Raw genomic sequence first — 19853 nt, 5'->3', positions numbered from 1 at the left:
AAAGCAAAAAGATTTTGCTGAATTTTTATATGCCACATCTTAGCCCAAAGTAGAAAAAAATGTTTTTCAATTGGATGAATTGGACAAAACGTTTTGAAAATTATGCAGCACCATCTTCTTGCCATTAAATTATTTACTGAGAAGAGGTGGTACTTTTGTTTTGCAATTTTACTAGGAATTCTGAAATTCATTTTTTCCAAATGCTGATAGAGCACAGGCACATTCTCTGGATTCCCATGTAAACAGGGACTTCATACAAAACAGGAAGATACCTATTGCATTTGTGATACAAATTTGTGCTTATTACAGGTTTTAGAGATTTTTCTCTTTACAATCATCTAATTATGTTTCTTCAGCCAAAATGTAAGGTGTCACAACAATTGCATACTTCAGTTGCCCGATTTTGAGCAGATAAAGTTGCACTACAAGAAAGAAAGAAATCTGAACCCGTGTAGCGTTCTAATGAAAAATAAATCACCGGAAACAAATGCATAACTTAATAGATCTTTTCCATCTCTAATTTCTGTGGTGTCTCATCAGCGTTCAACAAATTCATTTTGGACTACCATACATGCAATGTTTACAGATTTGGGCTCTATGACTTTATGCCTTAACCCAACAGCACAGTTATGCCTGAGTAATAAGTAGGAAAAAAGGTCCTTGTTGCTATCACATATTCAGTGGTCTTTTTCATCTCATTAAAACAGTTTTTACAATAACTTTGGTAGTAAAAAAAAAAGCTGTTATTGGGCATTTTTTTCAAATAATATATACTTTTTAAAATACATACATAGTGATAGGGTTGGTCAATGACCAATTATTAGCCTTCTCCATGATCAGGCAGAAGACTCAAGTTGGATGTCTAGATCTGGACGTTTGTTTTCCAGATCAGCTAGAGGGATGGGAGATTGAGAGCTCTTTCACTTGCTGTATAATAAAATTCCTGACAACCAAGGCAAGGACAGCACTGATTCCACTCTGAAAAGTGTATAATTTCTGTAAGGTTTGTTTGATGGGAAGAAAAAAGTTAGATCCCGATCCTGTAAAGACTTACACGTGTACTTAATATTACACAGAACAGTCCTGCTTATCTCAAAGCATGGAAAGCATGTGCATGTCTTTGCATGATCAGAGCCTTAGAAAGCAAAGATTTGATGCTACACTACTGAAGTAGAGGGAGGTTTTAATATTGACTTCAGCTGAAGCTAGATCAGACCCTATATGAGGAAGGATCCTCAAGATAAAGATAATAAAACATAAAAACATAAGAAAGACCATACTGTGTAGGACTAATGGTGCATCTAGCCCAGTATCCTCTCTTCCAGCAGTGACACTTGCCAGATGCTTCAGAGGGAATGAACAGAACAGGGCAACTATTGAGTGATCTAGCCCATCACTGACTCCCAGCTTCTGGCAGCTAGAGGCTTAGGACACCCAGAGCATGGGGTTGTGTCCCTGGCTATCTTAGCTTATAACCATTAATGGACCTATCCTCCATGAACTTATCTAATTCTTTTTTTAACCTATTTATAGTTTTGGCCTGTATCCACAGGTTGACTGTGTGTTGTGTAAAGTAGTACTTCCTTTTGTTTTAAACCTGCTGCCTATTCACTTCACTAGGTGACCCGTGGTTCTGACACTCTAACAGCAATATCGAAATTTCCCCAAATGCAGCGCCTTTCACGTCTTACTGTTTAAATTGAAGACTGAAATCCTTGTTTTTACTATCAAGATTTGATAGTCTTCTGGGTTTCTTAATACTTTCCTCACACAAAAGTTTTCTTCAGACACAAGAATTTTCAATTAGGTGAAACAGATCATAATCAATCACAATAAATATCCAATGAAATAATTTGTTCAGTAACAAATTCTGAAACAAATGTGAAGACTGTCTGCATGATGAAAGCCAGCCAGCAATCGACTCTTTTTTTAGCAGAAAGTGTACTAGATCACATTATGTATTTAGGCTCTGATGCTGTTCCAAAATTAAATCAACAGCAAAATTCCCTTCAACAGTGCAGGATCAAGCCCATAGCTTTTCCACATCTTTACTTATCTACCTCACATGGATGTTATGAAGAAATAATCACTGATTTTTCTAGGGGAAGGGCGGGAAAAGGGAGGAGCGCCTTATTCCTTTGTCAGATTTTTATAAATGCCCATCTATTTGCTCTCATACGCTCATTGCAACCTAACCAATGTGACAGAGATAACCACAAGCACAGATATCTCACACTCTTTTATCTACATCTAGTCTGATTTTTCAGGATGATTCATATGCCAGACAGGGCCCCCACAATCCACCCACCAATGGTGATACCAGAGAAAACCTTGCAGGGACCAGGAGAAAAGTACATAAGACTGCCCATACTGGGTCAGGTCAAAGATCCATCTTTCCCACTATCCTATCTTCCAATAGTGGTGAATGCCAGGTGCTTCAATGGGAATGAACAGAACAGGTAATCATCAGTCCCATCAGCCATTCCCAGGTTCTGGCAAACAGGCTAGAGACACCATCCCTGCCCATCCTGGCTAATAGCCATTGATGGACCTAGTCTCCATGAATTTATCTAGTTCTTTTTTGAACCCTGTTATCGTCTTATCCATCACAACATCCTCTGGCAAAAAGTTCCACAGCTTGACTGTTCATTGTGTGAAATACTTGCATCTGCTTTTAAAAACCTGCTGCTGCCTATTAATTTTATCGGGTGTCCTCTAGTTCTTGTGTTATCTGAAGATGTAAAGAATGCTTCCTTATTCACTTTTTTCACACCAGGCATGATTTATAGACCTCTATCCCTCTCCCCTTGGTAATCTCTTTTCCAAGATGAACAACCCCAATCTTTTTAATCTCTCCTCCTACGAAAGCTGTTCCATACGCCTAATGATGTTGGTTGCTCTTCTCTGTACCTTTTCCAATGTGAATATATATTTGAGCTAAGGCGACCAGAACTGCACAAGGTATTATAGGTGTGTGCAGGAGTCCTTCAAGGTGCAAGGCAGGAGAATCACGCGTGGTCACGTCCTCCCTCAGCCCAGAGACTGGGCCTATGCCCAGGGAGGGAGCGCAGCCCCCACCAGAGGAACGTGAGGCGGTGGCAGCCCCCTGAAAGGGAACATGGGGCTGAGGCCGTCGCTGTTCGTACTCTGGGGCCTTTCACAGAATGGGGCTCGGGCTGCACAGCTTCCACCCCACAGCTCTTCTGACCTAGTAACGGGCCCAGGACCCAGCTGCCAGCCACGCGCTGTCTGGGTTACCCCGGCAGCTACTTTCCCCTCAGGCCACTTCACACACAACCACCGGCCTCTCACTCCAGCCGCCGCCCTGGCCCTAGCGCGCGCTTGCTCAGAAGCTCCGCACCGAAGCGGAAGCGAGGGCCACTGCCACTGCGGGCACGCGCACCACCAGACACATTCGCGGTGACAGTGCCCCTGCGCATGCGGGCTGGAGGCCTGAGACGCGCGGGGGATGGGGAAGCACGGGAAGGTGGCGAGCCAATCAGCGGCTCGGTAAGAACGCCCCGTGACCGTTGGCAGGCGGACGTTCCGTTCGGAACGGTGTCCGGCGGGGAGCGTGTTCTCCGTAGAAGTCAGTTCTGTCCGGGTATTTCTGGCCGGCGCGGGGCGGCAGGGGACGGTTGGCAGCGAGCGGGACGGTTGCGATGGCGAGCGGCAGCCTGGCGGGCGCGGCGGCGGTAACCGAGAACGGCCCCCGCAGCGCCAATGGCCCCCTCCGCCTCGCAGCCGGCTGCTCGTGGGGCTGCGTGTCCCCCTCGTCTCCCGGGGGCCTGGCGGACACCCTGCGCCTCCTTCCCGAGGGAGCCAGTGAGGGCGAGGCGCTGGCGCCGCCCGAGTACGGGTAAGGGACGCCCGGGAGCGCAGACACGTAATACCCTTGCGGGGAAGTGGAGGCTTGATCCAGATCCCGGCCGGGGTGTGGATCTGAGCCTCTCCTGCCCCATGGAGTCCCGAGACCCCCTAATACCCTCGCCGTGGGGTGCGACGGGCTCAGGCCGGGGCCCCGGCTACAGAGCTGTTCTCCTGAGTGCCAGGCGCTGTACTGAGGCCGGAATAGCTGCCCATGCTCGCAGTGAGTCTTCACACAGGTTCACTGTGTCCGAACAGGTGTATTTTACCCCTGGGGAGATTACAACTGCTGCTGTCTCTTTTAATGGAAAGAGAAGTAACTAGACCTGTTTATATGCTTATCGGAGCATGTCATGTGAGAACTAGAGCATCAGTGGGGCTGATTAGTATATTTCAAGGTAGGGATCTCCCTGTGTGTAACTAAAAATATTGCTAGCACACACGTTCTCCCTCCCCCCTCCGAAATTTAAAACAGTATTTGAGAGCAAAACTTCCTTCAGATGTGGCAGAGCCATTAATTTTCATTGCAGACTGAATCCACAGCAAGTTTGAAATTTGTAAGACGTGATATAAATATCCCTCCCCCCCCCACACGCACAACCTGTAAGTGTAGTGTTTGTTTTTTGTTGTAAATACTGCAGTTACAAAAATATAGGTTATGTAACTGTTCTCTTAAAAACTGAATGACTTTAAATGAAGAGTTCTTGTTATATGTTTTATAAACTATAGTGTTACCTGGAAAGCATACGTTAAATAAAATGTTACGTTGCTGAAACAGAATGTTTCTTATATTTCTAGTGAGAACTCTGTGGTTTTGGAGAGGTGCTTAAATGATGAAAAGGAAACTCCCTGCTTACTGTACCTGCAGTGTGATCCTCATGGATCTGAGGAAATAGTCTGTGTTGGAATTTTGAGTGAGGCAAGAAACATGGAAGTATATGTAGGAGAAGAGTATTGTGGAACTGGTAGGGGACAGACTGTCTGCACCATCCAGAATGATAGGTAAGTGTCTTCATTATGTAGGCTCAGTTTAGTATTTGCTTATTAAATCCAATTGAAAAGGAAACTGGCTGTTTTAGGGGGACTGGTGATGTATTATATTGCTTTTAGACTTTTGGCTTAAATGTAGCCCAGGTGTCTTAGTGAACAAAATGTGGTGCCATCTACTGGGTGTTTTGTCTCAATTGAGTTTTCAGTGGTCAGATATCCACATCACAAAAAACACCAACACAATTTATGCTGCCTTGACAGTCTCAAGAGAGACCAAGGAATGAATGGGCATAGCAACTGCACGTCTCACCCTTCAAGGTAGACCTTCCATGTCATTGTTGATGCACATTAGTGGTTTACACTGCCAATGTGTTGTCTGTGTCAAACAAATAGTTAAGGCTGTCAGCTACCGTTTTCAGTGAGCTAAAGTATTTAACTCAGTAGTAATCTCTAAAAGCCATTTATGATCACTTTAAATTCTCTTATATATGGCTCCAAAGAGAGGAATGAAAATATGTCAGTATTGGTTCTCCTTCTATACGCTGCAAGATTTTTGCCTAAGGATTTTGGGGGGGAGGTAGACTTTAATTACAGTACATCAACATTTGGCCAGCTATGTTGTTTAACTTTCTAATTTAAGAACCAACCAATCAGTCAAGCCAAAACTAGAAGAAAATCTTGTGGATACCATGCGTGGAAAAAAATGAACTATATGTGTACTTGTGTGCATGTATGCCGTATGATTAAATCCAAACTTAATTTCAGTGTGAAAACCAAAATATTCTGTTAAAAGATGACGCACTCTGCTCTTTTCTCATTATCATCTGAATATAATAGCCGATATTTTTGTGCTCCTGTAGAAAGCATTTATGTAGCATTTACCATATAGAGACTTCACAGCTCTCATTTATTTTATTTTTCTAACAGAAATGACAAGGTTACTTTATACAAAAAATATCTTAAATTGGAGTACTCAACAACCTCTTGTAGAATTAAGGTAGGAAGTTCCACAAAATTCTGTTTTAAATTGTCATTTTTAAAAAAAATTACTTATTTAACTAATGGTTTTTTGCATTACTATCTGTTACTCAGATGATGATAGTTAGGTTTATATCAACCTGAGATGTGGTTTGAGTATTCTCTTTAAAAATATAGGTGGATTTTGATACCAGGGTTCTCATGTCAAATCCACACCACAAATGTCTTAAAATGTCATTATTAAAGTAACTGTGTGTGTGTGTGAGAGAGAGAGAGGAACGCTCTTAAACAAATAATTTTGTAAAATAGACATATTCTAGATATTTAACATTTTGTGCGCAATGGGAATTTTAGGCATTGATCCTACAAACATGCACATTTTTAACTTTACATATGTGAGTAATCTTATTGTAGTCAATGGGGACTACTCACATGCATAAAGTTTAAACATAGGCTCTTATCTTGCCAATACTTAAGCACAACTGATCTTCACTCATATTCTATTTCAATATGAGCACTACTCAGAATAATAGTAGTAGGAAGTCTATTACACAGGTCTAAATTTTCCACTAAAATGATCTTTTAATTTCCAAAGTAGTACTTTGTTCTAAAATCTTATTATTTTTCTTTGTTTTTTCAATAGCTGCTCTCCATTGGTGAAAGACAACGAGTACTCATAACTAAAATTGTAGTACAAGTAAAATCAGTTTCTGCAAAATCTGCCTCAGATCTTCCTTCACTAGGATCAAGTGTAGATCTAGACAGAGTTCAAACTATGGTGGAATCCATGGGGTCAAAGTTATCTCCAGGTGCCCAGCAACTCATGAATATGGTACGACTTCAGCAGAAGGCAAGTTACCACACTTTCTTTATTTAAATTTATAAAAAGGCATAATCCAGGATTTTGTGTTTTGTGTCTGCGTTACACGCATATTCCAAACTCATTTGATTAAGGACCTCTCCAAACAAACTTCTTACTATTTCAAACCTCGTTTAGCCACCACTACTGTAATAAGCTTGGGAACATAAATGAGCCTTGCAATTTGCTCTGAAGGTCACTAAAGCCAAGCTGACTGACTGAATTTCAGGGTTGAAGACTCCCCACTAAAAACACTATCCCACCAAACCTTCCTTCCCTTTCCATTTAAACCAGAGGGGCTGTTAGGTTGAGATCTGTAGCTATAGGTAGTTCCTTTTTAAACTGTAGTATTATAGCAACAGTCTACCCATTTCAGGTTTTGTATGACAAAACTTACACCTTTCATTTCACCTCAAAATTAGGTGCTAGTCAATGCATATCACTGAATATGTGAGGTGTAATGTTTTTCCTGCAGGAAATAATGTTTAATATCTTTGCAGCCACATTCTACACCAACTGAAATATTAATTATTTTTAAGGATCAGCCACTTGTAGCAGAAATCCAGCCTTAAACTAACCAAACATGGGTGACGCTGAGATTTGCACCCAAAAGGAAAAGGTCACAACTTCCTTGCTAAAATCAAATGATAAAAAGTGATCTTGGAACTTGAGATGGCAGACTATTACTATAAATTTAATAGTTTAGGATAGATATTGTTTGTTACAACTGAGCTGTCACTGCTTTGTATTGAGAATTGTGTGGTGTGTGTATGGTAGGGTTTTTTTGTTTTGTTTTTTGAAAAACCCTTGTATCTTCAGTACAATAAAATTTGTTTCCTCAAAATAAAAGAAGTACTTGTAGTATAACTATTGGATTTAGGCCTTAATCCTGCAAAGAGAAGGATATGTACAAACCCCTGCACCCACCCACATGGAGTAATTTTTAGTATTGGAGCCCTAATTTAATCAACTTCAATAACTGAAGTTCAGTCTAAAAAGAAATGGTAGCTATTCTAAACCTTCATCTTGCAAATGTTAATCACTTTCACATGATTTCTTTACTGGGAAAGTTTCTTTATTTTCTATAGAATATCAGTACATGACTTTCATATCACATTCATTGAGTAAACTTTACACTGGTGAGAATGGAATGAAAGCTGTAGTTCTCTAAAATGCTACAGAATGCTTACTTTTGGTGGGGAGGGGGGAGAAAAGGCACATCTATTACTTCTGTAGATTTATATTAATATAACACATTGAATATGTGCATTTTCTTATTTCCATTAGAACAGTTTTCCTCTTGGAGACAAACTTCAGTGTATCTTTGGAAAAAAGGAATCTGTCTTTGGAGACAAGCATACAATTGATGGATTGCACAATGCAGCTGCTTTTAGAGGATTAAACCAATCATCCAATGCACCCTTTCCGTTAAAAAGTTGTTTGACAACTGAAACAATTTTTGAAGATTTAAAAACACATACTGACGTGAACACACAGATACCTGGTAGAGAGAATATTCCTGATCTTGAAAGACTTAAAACTATGCAACAAAACACTCCTCTTCCTGGAAATGATTTTAAAGTTATGTTGTCATCATTCATGCAAGAGCAAGCAAGTGTAAACCCAAATATGCCAAGTTCTGGGCTGCTGCTTCCTTTTCTTCAAAACTTATGTAGTCAAGTAAATCATCTTCAACTAGATGATGGGAATAAGCGTTTTGAGAAGAGTACAGTAGCTAAAGGGGAAGGCATTCAAACTGTTGGGTAAGTTAGGCTTGATACTTATCCAACTTGTCCTAGCCTGTGGATTGTGCCTATTGGCAATAGTGTATTTAAAACATAAAATAAAATAAATTCTGCCATGACAGTACTCCAAGGCCACACACCACAAAGCCCCACCATTGCAATTTAAAGGAATAAAACAGTTGTGAACTCCTATTTAACTAACAAGGTCAATCAGCATTTTTGAAATGTATTAAATAGTATATTTATTATCTTCATAATCCTGGCTTCTTTCCAGCGACAGATCCTAGTGTACCTTTTTTCTGCATTATTCTAGGTGTCTCTTTTCTTCCCCTTTATCACAGTTTACATATCTTTAACTTATCCCATCAATCTCTTCTACCTTTTCTCTCCCACGTTACCAGATACATAATAGTCTAAAACTATGAAAGATGATAAAAAGGAAAAGGAGTGCTTTATAGTTGGCAGTACTCTGGTGAGAATGCAGACATCTTCAGCTACCAGAAAAGGGGGAAGTGATGGTTTTCCTTATCTGGGCATTCTACTTGAACTGTGCTTGGTGGCTCCATTTTTTTTTATATATGAGCCTCTGCCTAGTAGATGTGATAAATGTGTGAAGCCTTGTTCCAAAATCTTCTACGGCTGCTAAGTGGCAAAAGGTGCATTCTCTTTCTCCCAGAACTTGTATGAGTGGGCTGTCTCTACTACACTACCCTCCTTGCTGGTCTTCATTTTTTGGGTCTTTCCACGTAGTGAAAAGCTCCAGTGTCTGCCTGTGCTAAAGCTCATATCTTTCCAAGTATCAGCAGACTGAAGATGATCAGTTTATTGATACTACTGCCCACTGGGTTCTGAATAGGAACAATTAAAAATGACAGGACTCAAGCTAACTTTCTCTCTGTTGCAGCTTGACCGAAACACAGCATTGCATTGGTTACATGTGGGAAGTGATTTAGCAAGGGTTCCCCACCCCCAATCCCCTGGTTTGGGTATGGTGAATATCCTGTAAAGTTTTAGTACAAACTATTAATTTTTGAGACATTTAAAAAGGGGAGGGGGAGGGCAATCTAGCTATTGAATTTAAATATGTACAAAAAGATTGTGTTTAAAAAAACCCAACTCTAAATGGCAGAAAAAGTTGAAACTTGTAACTGGCTGGTCCTAATTGATGAATACTCTGTCATTGCATTTTTTTCACTGTTTCATACTCCCATAAATACTGTGATAAATAATGTAAATCTATCATGGATATGATGTGTGGCTTTTGTGCTACTGTTTTACTGAGAATTCCCTAACTTTTTGTTTCTCACTATGCAGTTATGGAAGCATAAAGTGAAATTTGTACAGATTAGTGTGCTAATCTTTTCTTAAACAAAAAATACCATTTTCAGTATTGGGGTAAGATTATATTAAACACAGATTAGCAGAGTACCTTAACTCTTGCACACTGTACAGAAAGTATCTTAGTTGGTTAGTTGTACAGGTAAATGTACACACTAATGTAAAATAGGGCCAATCTTGCCCTTATGATATACACCTGACTGATGTATGTAGCACAGTGTCTGTTTGGACAAAATTAGGTCTTCTGTGTAGTAAAGGTGTGTGTATGTATGCATGTATTTATTTATTTTGACTTTAACATTAAGAGTACCTCCTCTACTGAGTGCATATTCTGAGAAACCCAGTAATACTTCAAAACTTCAGTGCCCTTCCTTGAGGCACTGGGATCTCTGTCAGCCAGCCAGCATGCTCACTGACTCCATATTAAAAATAGGAATGACTAATTGTTTATATTTACATTTCTTGCAGAATGGAACAGCCTATTTGCTCCTACTTGGAAAAGGTCATATCCAAAAATATGGAACTGATGGAGAAAAAACTAATGGACTATATTGATCTAAGTATGCAGAAACTTCAGGAACATATAGATACTAAAGTTGTTCTGTTAATGGACATGGTTCAAAACTCCAAATCGAACAAAATGTCACAAGAACAATATGGCTCTGGAGAAGGACTCTCAAATGGAGAGAGATAGAAAATATTTGAAAAAGACAGGACCTCAGTATAGATACTTTTCCAAGTATTTATTTTGATGTCTTTACAAAGCTTAATATTTATTAAACCAATTCAAACCCGCCCCCCCCCAAGTTGTTACATGTGTTACTGTAATTTTGCAAGTATTGTACACTAAATGTTAGTGTTATAAAACATCTGTAATCTTTAAGTATCAATATTTTTCATAAGTGTAAATTTTGTATGTATTTTTGTGGCTTATTTAGTTTAAAATATTTCTAAAAAGCCACTTGGAATAGGTTTTGTCAACCTCTACTTGAACTATGAAATATGTGCTATAAATAAAGTGAGTTGTAACTTTTCTATTTATATTGGCTTAATTGTTTTCTGTTTTATTAGCAACCCATTACTAGAAGATTAAACAGAATTCAGTTTGTTTAGTTTTAGTTTATTTTAGTTCTTTAGTTAAGGGTTAACAAGATAGGGTACCTTTTTACTTCTAATGCACCAGTTCAGAATCATCATCTGATACACCTTAAGCTGAAGCTGAACTGAAGCACAGTACAGAAAGTAGATTGACTGACTATTATCAATGACCTAAATGACAGACCACCTCTATTGATGCTCGTTTCAAAACAAGCACGCAACTGCTTGGATGGATTTAGTGTCTCATATTGGTCAGAACCTCAGCCCACAGTAGTAGCAAAAACTGCCCTAAAGGGGCAGGTAAGGGATCCCCTTTTATATAGGGAGTATGATGAGATAGGATCGCTGCAGTATGGTAATCCTGAACCAGAGGAATGACCCTACAGTATTATGGTTGCTCCAGGATCAGGGAGGTAGAAAGGTGGCTTAGAGTCCTTTTTCACCAGTGTCTACTGCATTGGCAGAGACTACAGTTGTTCTACTCGCATCCGGCTTGACAGAAATAAAGGCAATATCTTCCTTTGAGAAGCAGACAGTCCTCTTTCTCTGAAGAAATACAGCAATATGTATTTTTTTAATTATGGGCATTTTTACTTATAAAATAGAATTCCAGACTCATGAACCATGAGAAGCTATATTTCAGAAGGACAGAGATAGCTACACATCTGAAGTTTCTGCTTAAACTTATATTAATTTTACTCTAATTTGTTAATCTTCATTCCCATCTATCTGAGAATATGTAGGACAACACTGATTTCCAAGCTTAATTTAATGTATTCTATTCAAATATCTAAAATGTTAACCCAAAATGTACAAATTCTAAAATAAATACTAGACAGTCTGTGTGGGCAGTGGCTAATAAGTAGCTGCCCCCATTGACTGATCTATATCCTACATTCTCTCTCCTTCCCCCATCTCTCCATACCACCATCTCTTCTTCCTCTTCCCCTGTTTCCTCACTCAAAGAAAATCTGATGAGCCTTGCAGTATGCCTTTAAGGTCAGCAGATCCAGATACTGTAGAGGATCAAAGGAGGATGTCAGGTTTCAGAGTTGAGGTTGCTTCACTGAGAAGACCCTGCCAGCAGCCCCTCTTCCTACTTAAATCAGGGAACCACCAGCTCAAGCATCTCAGGATATTGCAGTTCCTAGAGTATCACAAGGATAGAGAAGGCCTTTGAGGGAGAAATAGCCTAAAATCATTTGGGTCCTGTAGGTCAAATCTAAATTTTTCACTATATGTAGAAGGCAGCAGTTGTAAAGCACAGGGTTGTTTTTTTTTGTTGTTGTTTGTTTTTTGGTGAGAAAGCTCTTTAAGTGGGCAGCTGTATTCAATTCAAATTTCTAAGTGCTCTTAATAGACAGCCCCATGCAAAATTTATTTAAATACTACATTTGAAATATTCTTTCAAGCCCACAGCATTGCATTATTTCAGGACAGCAAGATTTATTTACTTCCTTTAAAATAAGTAACAGATCTGAAAATTCTTATTCAGAAAATATCCAGCTTAATTGTGTTTCTATCTACATTACACTATTGTAGAAAAGATGATGGGTACTTTGTCAATAGCTCTGCAGTTTCTGATTGCTGCTTGGCGATTGATATAATATTTCAGAACCATAGCTGCATTTGTAGCCAGAACCACAACTGAAAGGATATATAAACAGTAGAGCTGCAGATTCAAGGTTCCTTGCACTTGAGCGAAGGCTCTATATAGAAAAAAAATAGTTGTAGTCAGTGGAATCATTACCCAATCCTTAATGGGAATTTATCTTCCATCAGATATTTTGATTCCTCAAGGATGATTTTGAATAGAATGCAAATTCTGAACCCACATCACCAATGAGTTTTAACATTTTTTTAAAAACAACCAACATAGTGACAGAGAGCTTCATTAATTGTCTATATTTATCATCCTTTGAGCAACATTACTTAACAGCATTAAACTACTGCCAAAAAATCCCAGCATCACATTTAGCAAGGAAAAGATGGAATATTGTGCTTCTCAGGCACCGAGTATATATTTGTAAATGATTATATATAATCATGCAGTGAATTAGAAATTAAGTGAAGGGCAGGCTACTGCATATAGCTTCTGATTTTTACACTATGTGATATTACTTCAAGAATCCTGATGAAAGTTTACAAATATGATAAATCTAGGACCCTATCTGTGGCAGTCTGGATACTCATTTTCAGAAAGGTCCATGAGGGCTCAATGGATCTTAATCTGAAGTCATTCAATTAGATTATTCACTTCATGTAGTGGGAATCATTCTTGAATCAACCCTTCATTGGATTAGTTTCTGTGGCACAAATACCTGCTGGAAGTGTACTAAAACCATGGAACCCTGGGTGTGGAAGTGTGTCTGCATCTTGGACAAGAGTTCTAGGCAGAATCAACTGGGATATAACTCCCCTAGCATCATCTCAATTTATATTCTAGGGAATACAACACCATTTTTTAAACATTTTTGAACTGTACTGAATTTAAATGATTCCTCAGCGCTATTCTGATGGGAGACAGAACCCATTATATCCATACTGAAGGTCAAGACAATGCCTAGCATGAATTGATGGATCCAACTCCCTTTTGCTGTTAGCAAAATTTGAAAAAGTGTTGTGTAAAATCCAGTGAATTTTCAGAATAGCAGATTGGACAAACTTTCCCAGGCTGACGTGCTGAGAAGTAATTTGTCTAGTTTACAGCATCCACTGATAGAAGAGTTGAAAATATCTCACCAAGTGTGTGGATATGGGGCAAGTGTCCTAGTCTAATATTCTTCTGACATCACTTATTTCTCTATTCCCAGGCTCTTAAAAACAACCTATTTAAAGTTTGTTCTTGAAATGTGTCATATTTACCCAATAAATAATTGTTCACAGTACAATATAGAATACATGCTGTAATTTGCAGTATTCATACCTTTACATTCATATATAATCAATACCTGTACCATTTCTAAGGCATATTTCTGTTTTGTTTTTTTAAAGGGGGAATTTTTAGCAAGTTACATTTGAAAAAGTAAAGAATAAATTCTGGCTTATAGAATGGTTAGACATTTGGAAGACATTTTCAGAATATGGAAGACATTCATATTCAGAATCAGCATGCTTTGAAAGCGTGAGTCCACTGTTCAGGAATCAGGAACTCCAAGGTTCTAATTCCCACTCTGCTACTGATTTGCTGCATAGTCTTGGCTAAATTGCTTAATTTCTTTGCCTTGCTACTAACTTTAGAAGGACATTGTGAACAATAATTAGCTAATGTTTATCCAGTGCTTTGAATATCTATTTTCTTTGGGACTGGGATAGCTTCATTCTATGTGTGTTGACAATTAGTTGCACATGGGGCCAATCTTGCACCCATTGAAATAAAACGGGAGCAGGATTGAGCACATTGTAAGTACCACTAGGGGGAAAAACACAGTATAACACCACCTATAATATAAAGCACTATTATTTAAATTAATTGGATAACACGGCTAATGATTAACATGCCTTAAATATGAGATCTAGACGTTTTAAAGCAGATAGCATTTTTTAAACTTAAATTTCTAAAATGAAGTTTCATGCTCAGATAAAGCTAAAGTCTAGCATATAGCATCAGCTAGTGATATGTAAACTTCTTGCACTCTTTAATCTGATCTACATTAGCTTCTCAGTACTGGACCTGGATCTTTGCTGAACACCACAGAGCTAATCTTGTCAAACTGTTTGGTAGTTTTATAAGATAGATAAATGTTAATAAGAAACTACATCAGAATAATCCAACTCATTTAGCCTGTGAGCTAATTCAGTTTTTAACCTATACAAATATCTAGCTTTAACGGTAATTTTTTTCCTGTTTATTGCATGGTTTCCCTCCTCCCACCCCAAGTTTCTGTCCTTTCCATAGTTAATTTTGTTTGTGTGTGTGTCAGGTTTAGGAGGGCTTAACCTAGCTTTGTTTTAGTTATTTGTGGTTCTGCATATTAAAAGCTTTCCCATAAAAAATGGATTTAAACAAAATACAACTGAAATATTAACTCTTGTTTTGTAAAGAAGGTTATAACAAAGATGATAGCTGAAATGTATGTTGTTTTTTCATTCAATTTTTCAAATAATCTGCAAAAGTGAGAAAACCTCTTTATCTGAATCCTTGAGGCCCTGATTCTATTTGCACTCCAGTTTTGCGTTAGTGTAATATTATTGTCTTCAGTGGAATTCCTTCTGATTTACACCATTATATATGAGAGCTGAATGAGGTCTTTAGTTTACGTACTGCTCTTACCTGACTGATCTACAGAATTGCAATCCCATTTCAGATGGATGCATTCCTATCACAGCATCAGCTTTCCATTTGTATGAAGAAATCTCTCTTTTGTGCTTAGAAACACAACCTTGAGTACAGTCAGAACTAACATCACCATTGACACAAATTAAAACTTTATCCTGGAGGTAAACTAAGCTTGGTGCTGCAGGAACTTGAAGGTATTAAATTTGACTCCCCCAGCACTGGGCAACAGGAACTTCTGAGTTCCAATTTCAGCTCTGACACTGATTCTCGTAAGTTGCGTTGGGCAAGTCATTTAACCTCCTTGCCCCCGGTTCCCAGACTGTGAAATGGGGCTAATGTATCAAGAGTATTGCAATGATCTATTAACTAGTTAATGTTTGTAAAGTGTTTGAGGATGAACAAGTCATTAAAACTGAAAGGGTGTCTATTGTCATTATTGAAACTGTTGCTGAAAAGCAAGAGTGTACAAATAAAACCTTTAAAAGTGGAGAAGTTCAAATGTCAGGCTCAGACTTCTAATGGAGCCCACTTTGCATCCTCCTCTGTAGCTTCTTCCGTGTGTCCCTATATGTCCGAAACACTGGCCTGACCTGATACAGCATGCCTCAGTCCTCTCCCTCCTTCATGTCCATTCTTAATATGCACTTTTCCATGGGGCTCATACACCCTGAAGAGAAAAATTAATGAAATAAATGAATGCATAGACATAGAACTATGGTTAAGGAGAACATCCATGGCTTCAACAGAATTATTTGACTTTTAAGGGCTGTGAGGGGATTCCCTCACTGCTCGTGGCATGTCCTGGCCATCCTGGGAATTAGCTGTGCCAGGTGCTGTACTCTCCTCAGCAGTAGGGTTGCCAACCCTCCCGGCTTTGCAGGGAGACTCCCAAAATCTCACTCTATCTCTCAGAGGCTACTGAAGCCAAACCAGGAGATTTTAGGTGTTGAAAGTCCGGTGGCGAAGCAGGGCTAAGGCAGCCTCCCTGCCTGCCCTGGCCCTGTGCTGCTCCCGGAAGCGGCTGGCACGTCCGTGTGTGGCCCCTGGGGCAGGAGGAGGGGGAGGCCAGGAGGTTCAGATGGTTCAGGCCGGGAACTGCAGCCAATGGGAGCTGCTGGGGTGGTGCTTGCAGGCACGAGCAGTGCACAGAGCCCTGTACTCCCCATCCCCTCAGAGGCCGAAGGGACATGCCAGCCATTCTGGGAACAGCATGGGGCCAGGGCAGGCAGGGAGCCCTAATCCCCTGTCCCAGCCCTGAGCCCCCTCCAGCACTCTCACTCCCTCCCAGAGCTTGCACCCATGCCCTCACCTGTACCCCAACCCCCTGCCTCAGGTGCAGCCCAGAGCCCCCTCCCACACTCCAAACCCCTCAGCCCCACCCTCAAGCCCACACCCTCCCATACCCGAGACCCAGCAAGTGATTTAGGGTGGTGGGGAGTAGGTGACAGAGGGAGGGGGGGATGGAATGAGTGGGGTGAGGGCTCAGGGAAAGGGCAGGGCAAGGGTGCTTGGGTTTGTGTGATTAGACAGTTGGTAACCCTACTTAGCAGTGTCTCTACCAGTCTTCTTCTCTCAGTCTGCATCTTGCTCACTCTCCGAGTGGCAGCTTCTGGTTCATGACTTGGCCTGCTGGCCAGATCACTAAGTTCCTCCCCTTCGAAGGAAATTGCAGTCCTTTCAGACTAGCTGTCTGGCTGACATCTCTAACACCCTGTGCCATTACCCAGTGGGTGGTTAGGGAATCCACAGTGGGTTACAGCCCAGGGACCCTATAACATGCAGCCAAGACCTGTACTGTCCTAGCCCTTGCTGCTGTTTCCCTAGGCTTCTTCCTACATAACCATCTCCCCTCCCTTTGCCAGCCCACTTTCCCTCCTTTCAGGGTGTGACTGCAGACTCCTTCCCTACAGCTGCTCACCCTTCCTGGGCTTTATGTAGGCCACTCTGTTCCTGTCCAGCTGAACCTGCTTCTAATTAGTGGCCTCCTTGTAGCCTACAAGTCTCCTCTACTTGCTGCTTTATTGGTTAATTAGGCCTGCCTGGCCTAATTTACCCTCTCAGGGTCAATGTGGAGAATACACCCCATCATATGGGCTATAAACCCTTTTGGTTCACAACATATGCTAACCACTAAGGGTACATCTACACAGGGCGCAACAATCCCACGGCAGCAAGTCTCATAGGGCTCACACTACAATGCTAAAAATTGTTTTCGTAGACAGGCTTAGGCTCTGAACACCACCCCTTTCCCTTGGCTTCAGAGTCCGAGTTCAAGCCTGAGCCATAATGTCCAGACAGCTATTTTCAGTGACATAGTGTGAGCTCCATGAGCCGGAGTGTGTCGACCCAGGCTCTGAGACTTGCTGCTGTGGGATGCTGCTCACTGTGTAGGGGCATCCTAATTTGTCAGGGGCTAGGAAGACACTTTTTCTGTGGGCAAGTTATTTCCTAATTATTTCCACCTTCTGAAGCATCTGAAACTGGCTACTGTCAGAGACAGAATACTGGATTAGATGGACCACTGGTCTGAGCTTTCTATACATACATCATAACATGGCAGATAGTTAACTTAAATGTACCACCATCCTTCCTGATCTCCATCACCCGGGCCTGCTAAAGTGTCTCTTGCAGCTGCTCCATGAGAGCTGAGCTATGCAGCGGAGGGACAGGGTAGAGGCTCGAAAGGGCAGGGCCATAGATGCTTTTGTGAAATTGACCTCCTCAACCAAATCTTCCAGGATGCCCCAGCAATAGGTTAGGCTGTTTCTTCCTCCAACATGTAGATTTGTATACCTGCCAGGGAGAGGAAGAGGTGGTTTGGTAGCAGCAGCAGCTTCCAGGGAACCTGTGGAAGCACATCTCTATCTGAGGTGTGTTGCAAGGATACAGAGGAGCTCTGGAGGCAGTAGAGGAGAACAGGGCCTCCACAGAGGTAGTTCTGTCCACCAGGCTCCTGGTGATCTAATAATTTTGGCGGTGAATCCCTCTCTACTCCCAAAGGTGGAAGGGAGGAGAAACAACCCCAGTCTTGCCATGCCTTAGGTAATAAAACAAATGCAATTCTAGGAGTTTCTATTCCCGTAAGTGTGCCTGTTTCTCATGGGGGAGGAGGGGTGATGTAATTAGTTTATGACTAATCTCTTCCACTCCAGTATAGTATTATATGCTTTAAATACTCATAATGTATGAGGATTAATGGATTGAACCTGCTATTTGTATTCTCAGTATTGCCTACTGAGAAGCAGAAAGTTGTTGTTACAAACCCTTCAGTGCTTATGATCCCGCTAGTGCCACAGATGTGTTCTTACCTTAATCCTCGCTTAGACCAAGGAAGCCAGGTGTGTTGGTATTCAAGAGAGAAGGGGGGATAGTAATGTGGACTTTTCGGAGTACAAAGCGCATTACACTACTGTGTATACATAAGAGGTGCTCTTGGAAACTCATCATTCAAGTCACACTACAATACAGGATAATGGAGAAAATCTTTTCCTTTATTAAAAATAATCCAGCATACAAAATATTAATTCCACTGCATTTGACTTTCCATATGAATTTAGGTTCAAGAAATAAAACATGAAGCTCCTAATCTCTTAAATTAGAGGCAGAATTTAGAATTTACACACCATATAATGTCCCTCTCTTTAAGCAATTTTAATGTGTCCATCTCCATAATTTTCAAGCATCATAATGCATTTATTCTATCCTTAATAAGTATAAACACAGATGCTTCTATTTTCATCTTTTCAAGTATGAAGCTCATCAGTGAATCATTGTGAGTTGAGATAAATATATAGTTAAAATATATGCTAATTGTTCTTAAACAATAAACACTCATGCTATTCAGCGGTAGTATGATGTAAAACGAAGGGGGAATTTGAATAAACACAAGAAGATTCTATTGTCATTAAGTCTAGATCAGAAAATCAATCATCTGGTTCACCTATACTTTTATAACCAAGATTATTTATTGAAGAGAAGTCTAGGAAGTAAATGCAACAGATTTGAAATTAGGGAATGGTAAAGACAGATAAAGAATATATTCAGACGTATACCATCACTAAGCAAGTACTCTGATGTTATTAGGAGTTTGCTATGCAGGTAAAAATGCTACTCAGCTCATCAGCAGGAAATCATGCACTGAACCAATCCTTTTGATGTTAAAAGCGATTGAAATAACATCACATTAAACTGGCAATATGCCCATCTGAGTTACTGGGATTCTTGAGCTTAACTGGCCCAACAATCACCACATTTTCCTGGCCAGAACTTGTCTCTCTCTTGTTCCTAGTTACACAGCCCTGGTAGCATCTGGAAGAAAAATCGTACACCTTGCACACCACCATTTTGCACTGGAGGTAAACTGTAGAGTATCCATTAAAAAATGAAAAGGCTTTAAATTGGAACTGAACAATTTTTTTGTTTGATGAATAGTAAGCAGTGAAGGTATCGTCTTTTACACACCTGAGAAAAAGAAAAAACACATAAAATTAGTCTGTTCTCACAGTAATAAAATATGGATATTGCATTATGCCATGTGACTTAGTGCTGCATAAAAATAAACACTTTTGTTGCATCATAAGTTGACTGGAACTTTCCTTCATGCATTTTAAACAACAAAGTTAATAAACATTCACCATATGAAATGCCTGAATAAACAGAGATGGAGCATAAATAATGAAATAAATGCAAAAACATTTTG

At 40.2% G+C, this 19853-nt stretch overlaps 2 protein-coding genes across 4 annotated transcripts in view; one reads left to right on the top strand and one right to left on the bottom strand.

Annotated features, from left to right (window-relative positions):
• The first annotated feature begins 3454 nt into the window (after window positions 1–3454).
• Window positions 3455–10818, top strand: C7H10orf88 (chromosome 7 C10orf88 homolog). 3 transcript variants are annotated; one of them, XM_039480737.1, is made up of 6 exons: window positions 3455–3510; window positions 4666–4869; window positions 5785–5854; window positions 6479–6685; window positions 7982–8457; window positions 10246–10818. In XM_039480737.1, the coding sequence occupies exons 1-6, from the start codon at window positions 3470–3472 to the stop codon at window positions 10469–10471; spliced, it is 1224 nt and encodes a 407-aa protein (XP_039336671.1). In that variant the 5' UTR covers window positions 3455–3469; the 3' UTR covers window positions 10472–10818. The 3 variants fall into 3 exon arrangements, with proteins under 3 accessions (XP_039336671.1, XP_039336673.1, XP_039336670.1); XM_039480739.1 differs by lacking the exon at window positions 3455–3510 and adding an exon at window positions 3523–3589; XM_039480736.1 differs by lacking the exon at window positions 3455–3510 and adding an exon at window positions 3596–3859.
• Window positions 10819–18650: 7832 nt separating this feature from the next.
• LOC120409344 (deleted in malignant brain tumors 1 protein-like) overlaps window positions 18651–19853 on the bottom strand; it is a 131574-nt gene continuing 130371 nt past the window's right edge. Inside the window, exon 34 of the mRNA XM_039547236.1 lies at window positions 18651–19615. Coding sequence (XP_039403170.1) covers window positions 19333–19615 — 283 coding nt within the window. The 3' untranslated portion in view covers window positions 18651–19332. The remainder of the gene's footprint in view (window positions 19616–19853) is intronic.

Source organism: Mauremys reevesii, linkage group 7 (genome assembly GCF_016161935.1).
Source record: "Mauremys reevesii isolate NIE-2019 linkage group 7, ASM1616193v1, whole genome shotgun sequence".
Lineage (NCBI taxonomy): Eukaryota > Metazoa > Chordata > Testudines > Geoemydidae > Mauremys > Mauremys reevesii.
Note: the sequence above shows the minus strand (reverse complement) of the source record. Positions and strands in the feature narration are given on the sequence as shown.